Source organism: Osmerus eperlanus, chromosome 10 (genome assembly GCF_963692335.1).
Source record: "Osmerus eperlanus chromosome 10, fOsmEpe2.1, whole genome shotgun sequence".
Lineage (NCBI taxonomy): Eukaryota > Metazoa > Chordata > Actinopteri > Osmeriformes > Osmeridae > Osmerus > Osmerus eperlanus.
In genome coordinates this window covers 17,628,109-17,648,131 of record NC_085027.1, presented here as the reverse complement: position 1 = coordinate 17,648,131, position 20,023 = coordinate 17,628,109, and the positions used below count along the sequence as shown (strand labels likewise).

Sequence of the window (20,023 nt, the reverse complement as noted above, 5' to 3'; positions counted from 1 at the left end):
GGTTGTCTTTTTTGAGTGTATTTATGTATTACATTTTTATTTTTCAATAACGGGAGATTAAATTGCCGAAAATAATTTATTGCTAACTTGAATAATACAACATAGCTAGTAGTACTGGATAGTGTTTCTCGTCGGTTGTATTTCAACGATACCCCCAACCCCAACCCCACTTTGGGCATCTTAGCTAACTAGCTGTGTGTTTATTAGCTGGCTAGCTAACTAGCCAGTCTGTCTCGTATTATCAGAAGGTTGTGTTTTTTCATGTGAGAACTCGTATATCTGTGTCACATATTCATTGTAAAAGTACGTTATTTTATCTTGTCACTGGTGTTTGTTTACCTCTGTTAAGTTTCGTCCACGTCTACTCCTAGCTACCGCTTAGCTAACTAGCTGTGGTGTAGGAAGGGGTACGCTAGCTAGTAGCGCTTAATCTAAACAAAAGTGTTGCCAGCTAGCCACCTGTCATATATCTCAAAAGTGCTGGCTAATATGAAGCTGTACTCGTTTTCGTAGATGCCAGTACCGGTGCACGTTTCAACTGTTCTTATTTGAGTATAAGACGTTTGTTGAACCGTTAGCTAGCTAGTAACGTAACGTGAAGAACGGTGGCTACAGTGCCGTGCAGGTTTTGGGGATGGCGGGTACAGGTACCTCAGCCGATGGGAACACCCAAGACCTAGATATCTACGATGACAATTTCAACCACAACGGAGAGGTGAGATGGATTTGCATTGTTCTGGAGAGATATGTGCTAGGTACAGTAGGACTTATTAATGTACCAAAGCATTGTACAAGCTTTAACATCCTGATTAAAAGCGTTGCACCATGAAGAATCAAAATGTAACCGAGTTGTATAATTGGTTAAACTCACACTTTAGTCTAAATACCGCCCTCCCGCGCTATCAAAATGCTAGCATTTCGGTGGCGTAGCTGGGTAAAGCGGTGTTTATTGAGGTGGCCGTTGCGTTCGTTAAGGACCCGAGTTAGAACCCCGGGCACCCCAGTGCAGTCAGGTTCTGGAGGAAGCCATACTACCGTGCAACGCGACTACAAATGTTGACACTAACCTTTCGGTGTACTGCCATAGACTAACAAGGATATCGTTTCAAAATAGGCTAACCCATGATAATATAATTCTAATTATCATTTTTTCCGTAGGATGAGATGAATGATCTTTATGACGACGTCCTCACGGGTTCTGTGAGTCGGGAGAGACTTCCTAATGAGACCGTCCCTTCCAAGAAAGACGACAGGCCAACGAAGGAGGAAGTTAGCGCAACATCAATACTGAACACTCGCAGTGCTGCACCAACCAAAAGACTGGCAGTCTATGTAGGCAACTTCTCCTGGGTAAGTGTAGCTTGTTTATTCACACACACCTAAACTCACTCAAATCAGTGTACTCAGTAAGTTCTAGATAGCCCATTGTAGAAGGCAATTACCGACTCCTTCCTCTCAATAACTTACTCAGACCACCCTTGCCATCCTCATTCCCTATTTCCTCCTCCTGTCTCCTCAGTGGACCTCAGATACAGATTTGACTACCATGGCCCAGACTCTGGGGGTCAAGGACATTGTCGAGATCAAATTTGCAGAGAACAGAGCCAATGGCCAGTCTAGAGGGTGAGATAGAAAAACCCTATTCTGATCCCCTCCCATAGTGTTTTTAGTTATCCCTCATTTCACTTTCTTGTCCTCTCTCGCCTTTTTGTTCTTTTCTCTCTTTTCGGTGCCATAGATATGCTGAGGTTGTGGTGGCCACAGAAGAGTCATTGCAGAAATTGCTGGAGGCGCTACCCTACTGTCAAATGAATGGGGAGAAGGTGGACTGTCGCTTTGCCACTCGACAGAATCTTGCTGTGTTCGAGGCCATGGCCAACAAACGTAAGCCTCCACTTGGCAATGTCAACCCAGTAGAATGTAAAACTGTTCTCGGATTTGACCCCGATGTGGAATGCCGCTAGCTGATGCTTTTTTTAATGAAAGTATGCGTGTATCCACAGGTGTCCCCCAGCGGGCTAACTCGAAGGAGTCCACAGACTCGACAGATAAACATCCTTCCGCGCCGTCTCTGGAGCCCAACTCCATCCCTCACATACCTCCTCCCCCACACCACCTCCCCAACAGGCCCCCTCCGCTGTCCGTTCCCTTCTTCAGCCGGCCTCCTCCACTCTTTCCCCTCCTCCCACCACACATCCCACCTCCCAGCATGCCCCACTTGTTCCCCCCACCACCCCTCCACCTGCACAGCCAGCCGCCCCCCTCCAGCCTCCATCTGAACCCAGCCTTCTTTCCTCCAGCACACGACAGCTACAGCACAACCTCAGCCTACAGCCGACTCAAGTGAGCTCACACAACCTCTTTCTTTGTAAACTACTTATGGGTGTTTTCTGTATTTGTCGCTATACAGGGATTCAGTGACTTTGGGGGTATTTGGAATTTGTTACTAATGTCAAATTGAAATTACATGACTACAATTGCTTCTGTGTTTTGCTGTTCATAGCACTAATGCACTGCCACTGATGTTAGATGTATGTACGTCTTGCTACAATTCTACCACAACTTGAATGGAAAAAGTTATGGATTGATGTGTTTCGCTTGCCAAGTAAAGCCTGGTTTATACTTCAGCGGGTTTGCATTTTTTATGTCATGTGCGGGTGTGTGGGTCTCTTTGCTGTGTTGCAGCCGGGACAGCGACGCCCCTACACCCCTGGTTCCAGATGGGGAGTTTGAGGAGCTGATGAACAGGAATAGAGCCATAGCCAGCAGTGCCATCACCAAGGCTGTGTCTGGGGCAACGGCAGGTGAGACTGACACTACGTCAGAGGGTAACCTACAGTACCATAAACACAGACACTTAGAGATGGAAATGTACATGGCATAGCAATCCATAATACGGAAACAGCATAATGTGAAAACCCCAAGGGTTCCCCCTTCACTGCACTGTGCATGCTAGTAGTCTTTTGTGAACTCAGATTTTATGAACTATTGCATTTCACAGAACAGGCTTGTTTCATTGAGTCAATATCATTCAATATAGCATGTGTATGTATTTAGCCTATGCCGGCCATTATTCATCCTTGACTGCTATTGGGTCATCATGTTACTGACTGTTGTGTTGCCCTCACAGGAGACCTGCGTGTGGCCATGGAAACACTTCTAACGGCCATCGCTGTCATTAAACAGTCCAGAGTGTTCGGAGATGAGCGATGTCAAACCCTGGTCACCTCACTTAAAGACTGCCTTGTCTCCATTCAAGCAAACTTTGGCACCAGGTCAGCACTGGACCCATGCATTAAGGGTCATGTGACCATGTGTCATATCTGACCAGGCTCACAAACATTAAGCCTAGTCCAAAGCTAAAATCTCTTGACATTTTAAATAGAGACGCACTGATGCTACTTGTACTGGGCAAATACAGCATGGTAAACAGCATTTGTACTTGGTATCAGCATCATGATTTTATTACGAGTATACCCATAATGTAGCGTGTAAACTTTCCTCAAAACTAACAGTGGAGCCCCGGTATTGCATTTGAATATGGAATTATGTCACGCAGTCTGATTCCCTCCTTTGGCCTCCACAGCTTGGATATCCCTACCAGCACCATGCACTAGTGTTGAGAGCAAACAACAAAGAAACTGACTTGCATGTGAGAGAGCCGAAATGCTCCTCTTTATTAAGAAAAAACTTCCCATAACTCTAAAACATAACAATACCAACAGTACTTGGTGCTCCTATCAGTCTTAAAAAACGTTAAAAACGACTTTTTAAGTCTAGGACTAGGCTTGGGAAACTAGCCTAAAGTACTACCAGTGTATTGTTTTTCATGACACAAATGTATTCTGCAGAATACAGAATGTTTAACTAGCCAGTGGTCTTATTCTCTTTCTCTCTCTTTCTACCTACAGGAAAAGACATCGTTCCAGAGAGAGGGAGAGAGACCGTGACAGGGAGCGAGATCGTGAGCGGGAAAGGGACAGGGACCGAGAGGACTTCTACAGCCAGGGTTGGGAGTCTGCTGGGATGTCACGACGACACAGAGAGCGTTCCTCAAGTGGGGAGCGAGACAGAGAGAGGCTGCGAGAACGAGACAGGCACCGGGACCATCGAGAGAGACACCGCTAATAGCTAGGTAAACACAGTAGGTCTACTGCACAACTGTACTACCTAATACATGATAAATACTGTAATAAATGTTGTTGTGGTTTGAAACACAATGCTATTCAGTTATAAAAAATACATGTCTGTTCTTTATAAAATTCTGTTCGAATCAAATCGTGTTCTAAGCCACACTTCAGGTGTCCAACAGATTCCAGTCCCATCCTAATACATTACATAACTCTGGACAGTCTTTCACTGCTTAACCTGTTTACTCTTGATGTGGGTCTGGATACCTGACAGGTATGTCTGTGTTCTCTCTAGGACTTTGCAGGCTGAGACTGTTCGTCAGGCTGGGTACAGGTTGAAGCAGCTCCTACTGCTTAGAAACCTTAAATAATGGAGTGTAATAGAACAGAATTATGGAGACAACGTGAATGTCCGTAGCTCTCCTTGTCCCCACAATCTGACAGAGGTCCCAGAAGATCCCCTTTCGATCACCTATATCAACATCTCGTCCCGTTCCAGTTCTCTGTTTCAGCATCACCTTGTCCCTTATGTTTCTCTCACTCACTTACTGATGTAACTATTGTTTGATAAATCTTTTTTAGAGTTGTGGCAGGAAACCATTGCTGTTCGCCACACCTGGATGCATTGGTTTTTTTTTATATATATATTTTACAGTGTCATGTATGTTTTTCATCTGTCCCCATTCTTTTGTATAAGAAATTGAGAAATAAAAAGGTTGTTAAATTGAAGCCTTGACATATGTTCTTAAGTGTAAAGGGTTTCACTTTTCTTCAAGAGAGTAGAAGTGAAGTGTAGAAGTGAATATATGTGATGTTTGTTGTTGCTCAAAGATTCAGTGCATTGTGAACAGTTTAACTACAGCCACATGTTGATATAACATGATTAGAACAAACACAAGGCCACCACAGAAACAATCACACATTTGTCAACGTTTATTTAGAAAATAATACAAATGGAGTACTGGTTTGATGATCTAGTTGCCTTAATATCCATGCATGAGGGTCCTGGGATTGATTAAAGAAATGAGGTGAAATGAAGGTCATAAATTCATAAGACGGAATAGATGTGTTTTCTGTAAACTATCATTTCTCCAACGGAGCATAATTCAACAGCTTCTCAATGAGATCAACATGGGCAAGAAGCATCCTGCGGCAGCAGTATCTCTTCAGACCCAGAGCATCAAGGGCGTCGCTGTATGACCAACGAGAGAGGACAGTTTCAGGAACACATTTTTAGATTTGTGAGAGCTTAATCTGTCAATCTAACCTGTCATGACTCCATTCCCGAGTAGCCTACATGTTAGTGAAAATAAAGTATACTAATTGTATCTTGATAGTACGGTAAAATGTGACTACCAGTAAAATAGAGTATGTATTCTCACCCTTCAGTGTACTCTGCTTGGAGAAGACCGAGGTACGCCTCCCATTTATTCCCTACAATTTTACCGCACGTGAAACAACGAACAGGGATGATCATTGCTGTGCAGTAGGTACCTAGAGACGTAAAAAAAAAAATGTCAACAAACGCCGGGCTATGTAGCTAGCCAGGACTAGCCACATAGGCGCGTGTTTTGCATCCAGGTACTCCCATAATTATTGAGGCTGTTGGAGATGGTTTAATACATAGTTTATCAATACGCATTATTTCATTTAAAGTAAATGCTTTCTCTACTCACGAATATTGTTGAAAACTTTGGTTCTGAGTAGGTAAGAATTATCGCTTCCTAGCTGGCCAAGGCGCTCTGGCTTGAGGCAGTGTCGTCTGGCATCGAGCGCATGGAACTGGGGGAAACATTATAGTGTGACACTTTAAGCTATGTTCAGAGTATACATCTTTTAGAGTGTTAGCAAACGTACTGTTATTTAACGCAGGTCAAATTAAGAGAATTTGCACATATTTAGGATTACAGGTTTGCAATAGCACAAATATTTAGGGATTCAAAACCATATGGCTTTTGTGCTGATTTATAATTCTTTTCGCAAATTCGTGTGAGATGGTAAATGGTACAGAATTTATGTTGCAAATTGATTGGAAGTTATGTGGAAATATATTTGTACAAATATGAGCCCAATTGGTATAACTAATGTAAAAAAAAAAAAAAAAAAACATTTCAAAAGGACATGGATACAGTCCAACTCCACATGCCCTACAAAAACAGCCTCTGGACCATAAAATCCACAATAATGGATTTTCCGCCTTTTTTTTCGTGAAGCAAATTTTTTTTACAACTCCTCATAATAGACATATGCTACATGTTATTATCATGATGAGTATTGCTTTATTAGTACTAGAATTATTTCGGATATACCTCTTTGAACACAATTTTAGCTTTCGAATTTGCGCAGCTTGAATTTCCGAACCTTGAATTTTTGTATCTGAACTGTTATTAAACGTTGAAATAAACTCACATATACATATTTAAGAGGTGAATTGAAAACCAAGAAATTCAGGTATGGTTTTCTAAGTAAAATATTTTGATGCTATGAATTCGCTGGTGTTTAAATGTCAAAATTAAGTATTCAATGCCTTTTAAAATTCAATGTCACTGATTTGCTATTCTTTTGGCAATTGACCACTGGTGCAAAACTATTTTTAAATCGATCGGTGGCGCCATCAGTTCCAAACATGTGCATGGCCCCTGGCTCATATTTAGCCATAAATTGGTGATGGTTCATCCAAACATCACAAACTTTGTGGATATTTATGTTGAACTAAGTTTGTGAAAATGTCTTGAAAGTTTAAATTGGTCACGATGAACGAATGTTGACTGGTAGGCCTACTGTGTGACGTAATTATGTAACTTTTACCAGTAGCTAAAAGTTGGCCTATAACGAATTACTTTTTCAATTTCCATTAAGTGGTCCAATCTTGACCAGATTACAAAGAAGACTATATAGCCTTTTCAAAACACAGTTGGAGTTTCGGTAAACCTTCTATTTGTGAAAATGCAAATGAGTTGTGCTGTTAACGTTTATCCTGTATCACCGTAACTACATATATATATAAGAGCATCGTCTATTAATTTAGAACCCCGTACTGTAGTGTTTATAGTGTTGAACCGATGTATTTTAATGATAAATCAACCAAAAGTATGGTTTGGTTAGTCGACCTACTATAATAGATTTTCTGTCCTCCTGGCCAGTAAATTGGCCTGCCTTGCTCTCATCTTTCTCAATCTTCTGACCTAAAATTCCCATTTCAAGGAATGTGCTCTTCAGCTCAACTGTTACTGTTCTAGTCATATTAAATCAGTGACTACTCAGAAGAAAGACAAATAAATTATGTATTTAAAGATGTTTGTATAATAGTGTCCAACCCTTATTCTACTGGTGGACAGAACAAGACACACTCATATGTATGCTGACTGGTTCATTGTCTTTATTACAGGTCAGCTGTAGTTACAAGGGAACCATTTCCTTTTTGGGTTTATCATTATGAGCTTTGGGGGGCCAGGAAGAGAGTGTGTAAAATGGAAGGTGTGGCATGGAACAGGGAATATCAAGAATAGGCTACATCATCATCATCATATTCCATGTCCATTATCATCACCCTCGTCATCATCACCCTTGTTGATCCTGCTGATCAATTTAATTGCTACAGATTTACCAAACATGTGCTGAAATGAAGAGTCCTACCGGAATTATTGCATTTATACGCTCTTGAATCAAAGGAAAATAAAATAAGAGATTTTTTTGTTTAATTCTGTATGTTATACAGTAAAATGTGAAGGTTATTTGGCATAACACGCCTGTTGCTTTGTTTGGGTGATTACTACATCATATTAAACTAAAGGCTAGTATTCATGCAGGATGTTTGGACTACTTATGTGTTCAAATGTAGTACTTGACATAACGCAAGCTATAAGGTTGTGATAATCCTCAAGCATAACTTAAGTTTGTACTAAATACAACTGTGTTGGTTTGCAATTTACTTTAGATTGATGAGAGTCATTGTGATGTCATTTTAAAATGCTGCTCCTGGGATTAGTAGATTGTCAAAGATATAAACTATAAGAATAATATTGGTCTAACTGTCATATTCAATAACACACCAATATCATACATAACCCTCAAAACTTGTGATATGTCAATGGTGGAGAATAGATTTAGCTTTTTGTATTCCACCTATGTAATCTCTTGGGGAATAATTTGTACATATATTACAATGAATTTACAGTAATTTGAAAATAAATGCCAACATTAGACTACGTCATAACATTATAATAATTATACAGTATAACAATATATTGTTATAACATGCACCCTTTACTCTTAACACAAACTATAGAATTAACTATGACTCCAATTGGGGATGTTTCCATATTCCATAATGATGAAGTTCCAGGTTACCTCTGTCTCTCTGGAGACTGGAGAGTGTGTCTTTAATCTACCAAACCTGTCTACTGTACATGTTGTTTACTGTATAGTATGTGTGGTGAGGTTGTGAGTACCAAGCTTTTCATATTGATGACATCTGGTCACAGTGTGCCTCTGCTCCACTAAAAAACAGCACATGTTTGGCAATAAGTTTAGTTTCTAAATGTCTTTGTATGTGCTCCTCTCAGTAATCCAGCATCTGACATATAGATGACCTGAATCAGATAGCCTTTCAGACATTCTTTAACTGTTATCAGACAGAAAATTAAGGTTAAACTGATATTTGACTGGGAAATGGTCAACACTAACAACCATAAATTACTGTCAAAAACACTCCACTACCAGACAGGGTTGATAAGGAGACAATGTTAATTTGATTTTAAAAATTCAACATCCTGTGTTCAACTGTTATTACTTGCAAGTGTTTAGTGTGAAATGTCAGAGAGAAGGGACTGCCAATCGAAATTGGACCAAATCAAATGTCTTGTGCAAAAACATACAGAGCTTAAGAATGTGTTTCTCTTTTGATGTGCAAATCCGATTAAATAGGTCAAGCCAGTTGATGTACTGTAAGGCAGTGGTAAATGAGCTCAGTATTGCTGAGTGTGCATCTACTATATGATTGACTTGTATTGATTTCTGAAGTCTATGCACCAGTGTGAGTAAGATGGTGCAATCACATGGGTGGAGCAAATTCATGCAGTATACTGGCATTATCTAGCCATCATTGACCAAAATATTTAATTTAAAACGTCACTGATATGGGTATATTCACTACAAGCAAAGTCAGACTGGAAGCAATACAATCAACACAGTGGCTCCCCATTCCCCATCTCTACCAAATAGCCTTAATAGTCTATTATTACACACATTAGTAAGTGACCAGCTAACCCATTGACCAATAGCATACGAAGACAAAGGGTTGGTTCTAATTTCTCCGTGCCAATAGAAGCACTCCAAGCAGGATGGCCCCGGCAGCAATGATGGCTCCACCAATCAAAAAGGGTTTCAGGGATTCTAGAGAGTCTGTGCTGGCAGCCACCTCCTCCTCGCCACCCTCTGGCGCCGCCTCCTGCTCTGCTGCTCCATCCTGGGGGGGAGGAGGGGGGTTCTCGACCTCTGGGGCAGCTGGGGCAGGGTCTGCCTTACGGGGGGCAACAGGCTCCTTCTTCTCTGCTTTAGGGACACCCTTGGGCACGGGTGCCCCGCTCTTGGCCTTGGTTTCCATAGGACGAGGTCAAGCAGTGGATGAATCTCTCTCAGGAGTTCACTGTTGTTTTACTGGTGGACTGACATCAAACAGAGACACAGATAATCACCCAAATTAAAATCACATACACAGACCATTTATCTGCCATAATGGGTCTCTCTTGTGTTATTACATCGACATGTGACAGTGACTAAACTACGCTGGGAGCGTTAACACAATCTCTTCACAGCACAGTGACAGGATGGAATGGCTGCTTCAGGTCAGCAAGGGCTCACATGTGACCTTGATGGATGAAAGACGCCCACTGCTCATCCATGTTTGTTTGGTGTTCAGAATGACAGCTGTGAAATAAATAAACTCCAGTTGGGAGCTTCCTGTGTTCAGCTTCCTCATGGTAAAATCTGCTAGTTTTGTAACAGAAGGAGGAGATGGGGGATGTAGGTACAGGCTACGCAACAGCAGCAGTTACAAAAGAGACGATAGATGCATACAGAAGTGACATGCATATTTCCTGCATTATGACAGAAGGGTTCAAATGAAACACCATTTGTTCTGGACATGAGTATACATCTATTTTTCTTCCTGTGTAAAACTGCATGAGTCATACAGTATGTACTATAATCAAAGGACAAGATGGAGGGGAGGAACAAGGATAACAGCACCATAGTAGGCACTACTCCACAAAGACACAAAAAACACCGGCTGAGAAAAAAAAGAATGAAATGAAAGAGAGAATGAGAGAGAGACAGAGATTGGGTGGGACTGAATCAAAGGATTTGGTATGCAGCTGCAACATAAGAGGATGCAAGCTGTAAATAGGCCATAAAAAAATAAAAATAAATTAAAGACCAATATACCATTATGACATCAAGGGATTCAGGTAAGAGTATGAGAAGCTGAAGACCTACCCAGCAGGTCTGTTGGACTCCTCAGTAGTACTGCCGAGATGACAAGGTGGATGGAGATAAGAGGTTGCTACCGGGAGGGAGTCTGCAGGACAAGCAAATGTCCTCAGGACAAACAAATGAGAGCTGAGAGATGGAGGGCACAGTAAAAAAGGGGAGGAGAGAGAGGAGCAGAGGGAATGGGATGTACCATCTGGTATGGATACAGAGGGGGGATTTAAAGTTTCCTATGGAGTGTGTTGTCTGTCAACTTCTTAGTGAATCTTTTTGTCCGAAGCTTAAATACATTTTTTATTCTCTTGCTATTATTTTCTACATGTGAAATGTTATTACGTGTATGTTTAGAATTAAATTGAAAGCTTAGTTGATCTATTTTGTGAGCCTTGATTTTTCTCGGGTACTGATGTGCATCGATGTGCATGGATGTGTGTGAAGTCATTGTTGAAAACCTAGAAATGCTTGATGATTTATGTGATTGCTGGGTGTGTTGTTGACGTTGTTGACGTGTATATGTGTTCTTTATTTCTCTTTTTAGCACTAGTGTATTCTCATGGCCTAAATTGGTCAGTAAATAAATTATCTGTGCTACCAATGTACTCTAAGAGGCCAAGAGCAGAGGTGGTTCTAATCAGACAGAATGTTTTTCTCTTTCCTGTGGCATATTTTAACTACTCAACATACTTCTCATCCAACTCTTTAGCAATACAGTGAAACCTGAAATGAAACCTTCCCTCAGAGCAGTAATAATGGCGTAATTGTCATAAAGATGATAATTCCATCTGCTAATTGCAACAGAAACGTTAGCATGAGTTGCTTGGAAAGAGCAGCAGAATAGCTTCTCTATACAGTATAGTCAATCAAGTAGTGGTATTTCTGTGCACTAAACACAATTGTAAAAAATGGACACAGCAGACATAGGTACATTTTAACAAATTAAATTGATTATGCAGTGAGGTCTAATTAATTCAAAGAATTGTTGTATGGCTGCTATGAAAGTTGGAGTCATTCATTGGTAAATATGCCAAGCCTATTTTAAGCACTTTAGGATGAATGGCGCCAGCCAGATGAACCCTCATCCAAGGCTTGCAGATGTTGTCATTTAACTATAATAAAGGCCTGTGCATTATATGCCTACGTCCTGGTTACGCGTTTAACAGAGTGCGGGTTACCTTTTAAATATGTTTCGGTAATAATAGCGTCACTTAGGGCACACACCTATCTAATTAAAGTGTATAAAAATCAGGAAATGACGCGGTTCCACGCCCAATCTCTCCGGCTCGGAGATTCCTTGATATTCACAAACCACCAGTCGCGCATTTACCAGCTGTCGTGAATTTCCAACGGTATACACAATGTTCAAAACCTGCCAGGCTTGCGTGAAAAACGTAAATCCAACCCGTTTTATCGTAGAGTTGTAGGTGACGTAAATTCTCTACGCAAATAGCGCTGAGGCGAATCGGGTTTTGATCCGAAGAAGTGTGAATAGGCAATGGGAATAGTAACGACGTATCTTTTCGGGGAGAAAATTCAGGTCAGAGGGGGGTGAGTTTATAACAACAGATTTATCAGGACATGCCGTCGCCGCTCTAGCTGCACCGATTCGGTTCGGGAGGAGTCCAGTCGGTTGTCAGCAATGTTAGACACTGCATTAAAATGTGTGTACCCCCGGGTTGTAGAGGCTGACTGACCGTATGAAAGATTGCATGGGCGCACTCCCCGGCACACTCAGTGGAGTGGAGATAACGAATTACAGAAATCAAGGACGTGTTGCAATTTATAGAAGGATACCAAACAGCTCCACTGAAAGCGATCGTGACCGTGCGCGCTGTTTGACGGTACAGGCGCTGTATTTTATTGTATCATTGGATTCCTGTTTAACCTGTCATTTGATGTTCGGCGTCTGGACTTCGATCGATTCATTGGGATACGTGTGATCTACAGGCTACGGCACGGTGAGAATAGGCGTTATTTTCACCGCGGTGGTTTGGACGGTTTCATCCCAATAGAACCTCGACCACTGTTGGAGTCGGGGTGAAATAGAGGTGGACAACCGTAGGATGGGAGAGCAATCGGAACCGATGCAGTGGTTCTTGACACGGCATCGTAACAACACAGGTGAGTATTTTAGCGTTAGGCAAAGATCAATTAATCTGTTGTGCAGCGATGGTGTTAAAGTAGAGTGCCATTTGACAGCATGAATCCGTTTATGCCATGTTGTCTGGAAGTGCAGCTAATTTTAAACTCTAATATGTTCCTGTATGCTCCCCAAACATACTCTGAACTTCTTGACCTTGTCCCTTTTGACCACTGCATATATAAGAGCACATATATTTGACCACTGCAGATATAGGAGGATAAGAGGGCATGTCAGGTTTAATCTACATAATGATGAACATCATGCAGGATTCCAAGGCAGTGGAGTAACCTGTTACTCCCATAAATTGAGTTATGCTCAATGCTTTAGGTCACTTTTTTTTTACAAAATCCGGTTCTTAAGATGGAAGACAATTACATTTGTATTTAGTATTTTGGTTACAGTACAAAAGGTCATGTTAGTGCTTGCATGCACCCATGCATTTGCAGTTTGGGTAAGATATTATGAATTACTACAATACATCTTCCTATTGTGAAAGAGTTTGTGTGAAAGGGAGGGGAGAGAGTGAGAGGCCATAGAAGAGAACAATGCTAAGGTTGTGTTTCTGAAGGCCTAGCTGGTCCAACAGAGGGAAATTACTGGTCAGTCAGTCCTGGTCACTGAGAGAGCCCCAGCACCTTCCTCTCTGTCTGTGTGTGTCCTTCCTCTGGCTGTGAGCGTGTAGGCCTTCACATCCAGGATTCACTCATGAAGGCTTACATGCCACGTTTACAACCATACCTACAGCATTTATTTTCACTTACAGCTCTGTGTACTGGTCTGGCCAAGATATACCATTCTCTGCTTTAAGCAAGGCCACTGGAGAGCAATTTCTCCATATCAGCAGTGCAGGCTACACAGAGCAGACCTCTGGGATAACCCAACCAGTGTCCACCTTGTTCCCTTTTTCTGTCTGAACGGGCCATCAGGAACACGTTGTTTTGTAGCAGTTCAACAAAAGTTGTAGTAGTGTAACCGCAGTGTTTCCCATACATTATGTACACCCTCACAGACTTTGAGGCACGTTCTTGCTAAGTTTGCAAGGGCTTACAGTGCATGTCCACTACAGCAACGCCATGCGAGCAACGCAATGCTTTCCATTCATTTTCAATGTAGCCAGGCGCATCGCTTGCATGGTGCATTGTGGAAAGCGACCCAACACGAACCAACATAGACCTATATAACTAGACCAAGCTACGGAGGTCTTTAAAGATGGCGTCCTAGTTCATTTCTATGGAAAGTTCTCAGTAGCACAGTGCAGCAAGCGAGAGCGCAAAACGGACCGCGCATCAACATCACAGGCAATGTTTTCTCTAGCCAAACGGCAGGGAAAAATGCCCTTGAATGCCTGAGCCATCCCCGACAAGACTCCACAGCAATGTCCCCACAAGCCCACATGGCTTGGAGAAGGTTGTTCTGTCAGAGATTTCTGTCAGAGTGTGGCATGGATCTCATTTGAGATTGTTGTTCTCCTTACTCTTTCTCTGCCTCTTCTTCTCCCTTTCACCTCCTCTCATTCTGACAATTCTGCCTCTTCCTCTGATATTTGCATTCATGATTTCAAAGTACAGATGAGCTTACCTTTGTATTCATTCCAAACCCCTGATTGCTTGTTGAGTATTTTTGCTTGTTAGTGCTTACACATGGATAATTGGTTGTTAAGGGTGTTTGAATTGTGCTGGTTTGAGTTTACTTATCAAACAGTGTTTTCCAAATGACATAATGGTGACAATTGTGTCTTAAAGTGAGAGGTGTGTTTAGACTTTTGCAAAGAAGTGTGAATGTAATGTGTCAAAAAGGGTAAATTGTGTTTAAAGACTGGGGTACATGTAGCCTGGTCCTAACCAGACCCTCGTACATTTCATTTGTACAGAGGGTCTGGGATCGCTCCATTGACAAGCGTTAACTTACTTGAAGGTGGGTACTCTGTTGAAGTTTAAAACTATTGGATCTGCCCAAAGCCACTCTGATCTGCCATAACCAATCGCTAGTGTTCGCCTTAGCCAACTCCTTCACCACTACTGTAACGGAGCTAGCTGCCATAGCTGGAAAATCAAACTTTTCCAAAACCCTGTGGGGAGGAGGGCCACAACATCATGGCCACCAACAAAACTCAGCAAGGATTATTCTTGCTACGGCTTTAACTTCTGGATATTCTGCAGCGTTGCCACAACGGACCGAATAGCTTCGCTCCCATCTTTCTCCGCCGCCATTCAAACTAGCGAACTACATCAACGTCATCGTTCTCAGCCACTCCCTCTGTTCGCTGATTGGACCTACAAAAACTTGATTTGAGAAAACCGACTTATATGCCGAATTCCCAGACCTAGTACAGAAGCAAAATGAAAATTGAGCGGAAGTACGTAGGAGGGCAGAGCCAGGCTAGGGTACATGGTCTTTCTGCTGGGAATTGGCAAAATGGTTTTGTGAGGATGGCTTACACATACCATTTGTGTGTGTTAGCAGTCGAGAAAAACTTTAATAGAATAAAATCAACTGGACGAACCAGGTACCTAATCGTAAATGCAATACCACCAACATCCACCGGTGCCTTTACCTCAAGCCGAGGAGCGAGGGGTGGGGGTCTGGATCCAAGCGATTTGAGTTGAGATATTCTCAACTTTATGTAAATGAGGAGCAATTTTGAATTTTGGCCGCGGCATAATGCAAAAAATAGAAGAAAAAATATTATAATAATTGTATATATATTTAAACAAATATATACCTATATAATAGTTTAATCGGCCGTGTTCACTTTGAGCGCGGCATTAAATACTATACAACCATTTTACTGGAGTGAGCTTGGTGAAAACTTGAACAGTGCATTTGTGCATACGTTTTACAGACCGTGATTGGTCAATACATCCCGTCTTCCAGGTTCAGAGTTGAAGCGGAGGTGAGTCGAGTGAGTCCGGGCAAGACAATAGCCTACAGAGTTTTGAAAGTTTTTTACGTGTTTGTTTCTTCTCCAAAGTAATGGAGAGGAAGCGAAAAGGAGAAAAGGGTGGCACAGAAAAAATCTGAAAAAAGAAACATCGAGCACTCAAAACTAATAGAGATGCTCCGATCAGGTTTTTTGGTGCCGATCACTGAAATCAGTATCTGCCGATCCGATAATACCGATCACCGATCATGGTGTCGATTGAAGCATTCTATTTATTGTGTAGCATTATTTATGAAATTAATTATTCTTAACAACATTGGTATTGTATTTTAAGTATTTAAATTACGAGACGAGAGAGTATCATGAATTGACAACCGTCCGTTCTATTGCAGGGAACATGCAACATTCCAGTGTAGAAGCTCTCTTGCTTACTATAAAATGTGTAAATAATAATAAATAAATATAAATCTTTAAATAAAAATCACAACAATAGAATCACATGTGCAACATTCCACTCTCTAGAGGCTCTCAAGAGAACTTGGAGCTTATACAGTAGCTTTCCTGTGGAAAAATAATACAAACTTAACTGCAACAGAAACAGGCCAAATATCCAATATGTTTCAAGTCAGTCAGTTTCAAGTCAATTTGTCTGCATTTAGGAGGAGATAACAGACAGAATAAAGATAAAAGGTGCACAGGAAGTCAGCAATTAAACAAAAAAACAACATGTATATCTATCTGTAGTGTCTCACTCACTCACTCTCACATCCTTTACTCACTCTCACTTCACTCACTTCACGCACTCACTCACTCGGAGAGGGGGCATACTAGAGTATTCAAACCTTACTTCTGATTAAGCAGCATCACTGGAAGATTTGCCTTGATAAATATAAGCATATCAGCATTTTTAGGAGTCAACCTGTTCCTCTTCTCATCTAAAATATGTCCTGCTCTGCTGAAAAGTCGGAAAAAGGAAAGAGGTCTTTTGGCCTTCCAAAAAGCAGTGGCTTTCCGTGACTGTTTTCGTTCGAATGCGGGTCTAACGTCACACATGTGCGATTCTGAAAATTCCAACCGACTATTTTCCGATAGGCAAAAACTATGACAAACGCTATAGTATGGCTTCAAAATGTACAATTAGAGGCTAACAAGTAACACTAGCAGGTAGTAGCATTGCTACGAGTATTATGCTAGGTTGCTAGGTAACGGAAGCTAACTAAAGCTAGCTAGCTTCCGTTTTGGAAAACAAACTGGTGGAAGTAAGTAAGTAAGTAAGACTTTATTTATATAGCACATTTCATACAAGAATTGCAGCTCAAGGTGCTTTACATAAAATCAATAAAAACAATAATACAAGTGATAAACAATTCAAACAAAAATTAAAATCCCAATAAGATCTCTGTTCAAGAGAGAAACCAACTTTAAACATGCATCTTAAAAGTAACAATAATATAATTAATAAAAGTAGGAAAACCCTTTTGAGATAAAATTACTTAAATGCTTCGGTAAAAAGGTAGGTTTTAAGCTGTCTTTTAAAAATGTCTAGAGTGTTTGCTTCCCTAATATTTATGGGTAATTTGTTCCATAGTTTTGGGGCGTAATTGACAAAGGCCAAATCACCAATCTTCTTATGACTGCTTCTGGTGACCTCTAATAGGGCTGCATTTGATGATCGCAGTGTTCTAGCTGGTGTGTAGTTTATAAAGGCGTTAGCAATGTAGCTAGGTCCTTGTCCGTGTAGAGCTTTGTATGTGAGGAAAAGGACCTTAAAGTCAATTCTGAAGGTAACAGGGAGCCAGTGTAAAGTAGCTAGGACAGGACTAATGTGTTCTCTCCTTTTAGTTTTGGTTAATAATCTAGCTGCAGAATTTTGAATGAGCTGTAGTCTTTCAGTGGTTTTCTTGGGAATACCAGTGAAAAGTGTGTTACAGTAGTCCAGCCGGCTGGATATAAAAGCATGAATTAACTTCTCTGCATCATTTTGGTTTATGAATGGTCGTACCTTTGCTATATTCCTCAGGTGAAAGAAAGCTGTTTTGGTCACTTTATTAATGTGAGAGTTGAAATTCAAATCTGAGTCCAGGATTACACCGAGACTCGTCACCTCTGGTTTAAGACAGGGGGTTAAACCTCCAAGATTCTTAATAAGCATCTCTCTTTTGGATTTGGGGCCACATAGTAGGACTTCGGTTTTGTCTTCATTTAATTTAAGAAAGTTAGCGTTCATCCATTTGTTTATTGCCAACAGGCAGTTGGTAATGGAATTGATGGCCGTTGCATCGTTGGGTTCAGTGGATATAGTTGTGTGTCATCCGCATAGCTATGGAAATCTATGTTATGTTCTCTGATTATGTCGCCGAGTGGTAACATATAAAGAGAAAAAAGTAATGGACCTAAGCAGCTTCCTTGAGCAACCCCGTAGCAGTTCTCATGTTTCTTGGACCTATGGTCACCTAAACTAACATAAAACTTCCTTCCTGTGATATATGATTTCATCCAGTTCAATACACTATCCGTGAACCCAATAAGCTTTTCCAGTCTATTGATTAGGATGTCGTGATCAATTGTATCAAATGCTGCACTGAGATCTAACAGGATAAGGATAGAGACTTTATTTGCATCAGAGTTTAGTCTGAGGTCGCTAATTATTTTGGTGAGAGCAGTTTCAGTACTGTGATATTTCCTGAAACCTGACTGCGAGACTTCCAGGATGTTATTAAGCGTCGGAAATATTTAGAACTCACGCATCTAAAGGTTAAAGAATAATTTCTTACCATTAGTAAGTAAGTAAGTAAGACTTTATTTATATAGCACATTTCATACAAGAATTGTAACTCAAGGTGCTTTACATAAAATCAATAAAAACAATAATACAAGTGATAAACAATTCAAACAAAAATAAAAATCCCAATAAGATCTCTGTTCAAGAGAGAAAACAACTTTAAACATGCATCTTAAAAGTAACATATACATTTGGTTCACCCCTGGTCTGTATATATAAAACCATACACTCTGTTAACAGACCACTTAGTGAGAGCGACAGTCATCAGCCCGGAGGTGCGGCAGTAGGAGACGTCAGGTGCCTGCATTTCTATCTATTCTTAATTTTATTAAGAAACATATATGCCCAAGAGAAAGGGACACTAATAGGCTACATATCTATGCTCAACGTGGTTTTATTGGCCTTATATTTAAAAAAGGTGCAATCAAATGCAATTGTCTTAATTTTTGGATCAAATGCAATTGTCTTAAAGGTGACATGACATGAAAACTTCACTTTAGGAGGTTATTTAACATTAATATGAGTTCCCCTAGCCTGCATTTGGTTCCCCAGTGGCTAGAATTTTCGATCGGTGTAAACCAAGCCCTGGGTGTTCTTCTCCGCCTTTCAGAAAATGAAAGCTCAATTGCTCTGTTTGAAAATCTCCTCTTTGTTACGTCACAAGGAGGAAGGTTACCTCCCCTCTCTCTGCTTTGCCCGTCCAGAGAATCTGGCCCGCCCATAAGAAACTGAACTACGACCGTGCAAGTGTTTTTATCCTCGAGAGACATCATGGCTTGCAAACGAACAAAGCATTACATTTGCTCAGTTTGGATGTACAAAGGAAAACAAAAATCTTTTTACAGTTCCTTCATCCGAGCCTCTGAAGACCCAGTGTCTTAATTTTATTTTCTCTGGAAATGCGCCTACACAACTTCTGTTGTAGGCGCATTTGTTTTGTATGTCTGCGCCAAACACTTCAGCCACGACTGTTTCCTCAACTTGAGCTAATACAAAACTGGCCTTGCTGAAATTAAATTCTGGATCAGTACTAACTCTCCTTCGTCCAGCTACTAACCTCGGACAAGTAAGTTAACTAACGCTATATCATTTTGTAGCTTTAATGTATATGGTTACCTAGCTTGCTACCCTTAGAATGTGGCTGTAACATTAACTCTGCAGCTAACAGCTGAGTTACTGTCGCTAATGTAAAGGTAGATAGCATCAAGTATGTATGTGAATACACATGCTGTAACGTGAGTGTTGTACACTTCTTTTTTATTTGGATAACCGTTCTGCTGTTGGTGTTATGGCGCACACGATATCCGCTTTTCCCCTCATTGAAATTACTGAGTGCAAACCAGGATTATCAGATGAGAATGGGCAAATTCGAGGCATCTTACAGCAACGGGGATACAGCCATTGCGATACATCCATTGTAAACATTAGCGCATGGTGCCGCCCCTCCGCTCCTCATTAGCATTTAAAGCTACAGACACCATAACAGCGCGTTCTGAGGAAAGCTCCTTGTGGGACTGCTAGTAGTGGCTGTAATTCTGCACCAAGGATGAATTTCGGGAAAGAGACTTCTGATACAGTATTAGGGGACCACTAAGGCCTAT

The 20,023-nt window shown here is 41.1% G+C and overlaps 3 protein-coding genes and 1 long non-coding RNA gene across 8 annotated transcripts in view; 2 read left to right on the top strand and 2 right to left on the bottom strand.

Annotated features, from left to right (window-relative positions):
• The first annotated feature begins 145 nt into the window (after positions 1 to 145).
• Positions 146 to 4,859, top strand: LOC134028396 (cleavage and polyadenylation specificity factor subunit 7-like). 2 transcript variants are annotated; one of them, XM_062471918.1, is made up of 9 exons: positions 146 to 715; positions 1,159 to 1,269; positions 1,520 to 1,623; positions 1,739 to 1,884; positions 2,004 to 2,343; positions 2,686 to 2,804; positions 3,131 to 3,275; positions 3,912 to 4,135; positions 4,426 to 4,859. In XM_062471918.1, the coding sequence occupies exons 1-8, from the start codon at positions 635 to 637 to the stop codon at positions 4,126 to 4,128; spliced, it is 1,263 nt and encodes a 420-aa protein (XP_062327902.1). In that variant the 5' UTR covers positions 146 to 634; the 3' UTR covers positions 4,129 to 4,135; positions 4,426 to 4,859. The 2 variants fall into 2 exon arrangements, with proteins under 2 accessions (XP_062327902.1, XP_062327901.1); XM_062471917.1 differs by having other exon boundaries at positions 147 to 715; positions 1,159 to 1,350.
• A 189-nt stretch (positions 4,860 to 5,048) lies between these two features.
• polr2l (RNA polymerase II, I and III subunit L) lies at positions 5,049 to 5,956 on the bottom strand. Its single transcript, XM_062471923.1, has 3 exons — positions 5,807 to 5,956; positions 5,513 to 5,624; positions 5,049 to 5,322 (listed from the first exon to the last, which is right to left on the bottom strand). The coding sequence occupies exons 2-3, from the start codon at positions 5,605 to 5,607 to the stop codon at positions 5,214 to 5,216; spliced, it is 204 nt and encodes a 67-aa protein (XP_062327907.1). The 5' UTR covers positions 5,608 to 5,624; positions 5,807 to 5,956; the 3' UTR covers positions 5,049 to 5,213.
• A 1,531-nt stretch (positions 5,957 to 7,487) lies between these two features.
• LOC134028237 (uncharacterized) lies at positions 7,488 to 11,163 on the bottom strand. The gene is made up of 2 exons (XR_009931506.1): positions 10,626 to 11,163; positions 7,488 to 9,788 (listed from the first exon to the last, which is right to left on the bottom strand). It is a non-coding gene; the product is annotated as an uncharacterized LOC134028237 (long non-coding RNA).
• A 752-nt stretch (positions 11,164 to 11,915) lies between these two features.
• The window catches only part of dagla (diacylglycerol lipase, alpha), a 50,323-nt gene continuing 42,215 nt past the window's right edge, over positions 11,916 to 20,023 (top strand). For 2 of the 4 annotated variants that reach the window (XM_062471893.1, XM_062471891.1), the window contains exons 1-2: positions 11,917 to 12,457; positions 12,564 to 12,737. The gene's annotated coding sequence lies outside the window, so the exon portion shown is untranslated. Of the gene's footprint in view, positions 12,458 to 12,563; positions 12,738 to 20,023 lie in introns of all 4 variants that reach the window. The other 2 variants (XM_062471894.1, XM_062471892.1) reach the window with 2 other exon arrangements.

What these genes read in the sequence shown, in the direction of transcription:
- LOC134028396 (XM_062471917.1), top strand. Translation starts at nt 635, where the DNA reads ATGGCGGGTACAGGTACCTCAGCCGATGGGAACACCCAAGACCTAGAT. An exon ending in CGAGGCCATGGCCAACAAAC is followed by an intron (nt 1,885 to 2,003) that starts GTAAGCCTCCAC and finishes GTGTATCCACAG; the next exon opens with GTGTCCCCCAGCGGGCTAAC. An exon ending in CAAGCAAACTTTGGCACCAG is followed by an intron (nt 3,276 to 3,911) that starts GTCAGCACTGGA and finishes TTCTACCTACAG; the next exon opens with GAAAAGACATCGTTCCAGAG.
- polr2l (XM_062471923.1), bottom strand. Translation starts at nt 5,607, where the DNA reads ATGATCATCCCTGTTCGTTGTTTCACGTGCGGTAAAATTGTAGGGAAT. An exon ending in CAAGCAGAGTACACTGAAGG is followed by an intron (nt 5,323 to 5,512) that starts GTGAGAATACAT and finishes TTGGTCATACAG; the next exon opens with CGACGCCCTTGATGCTCTGG.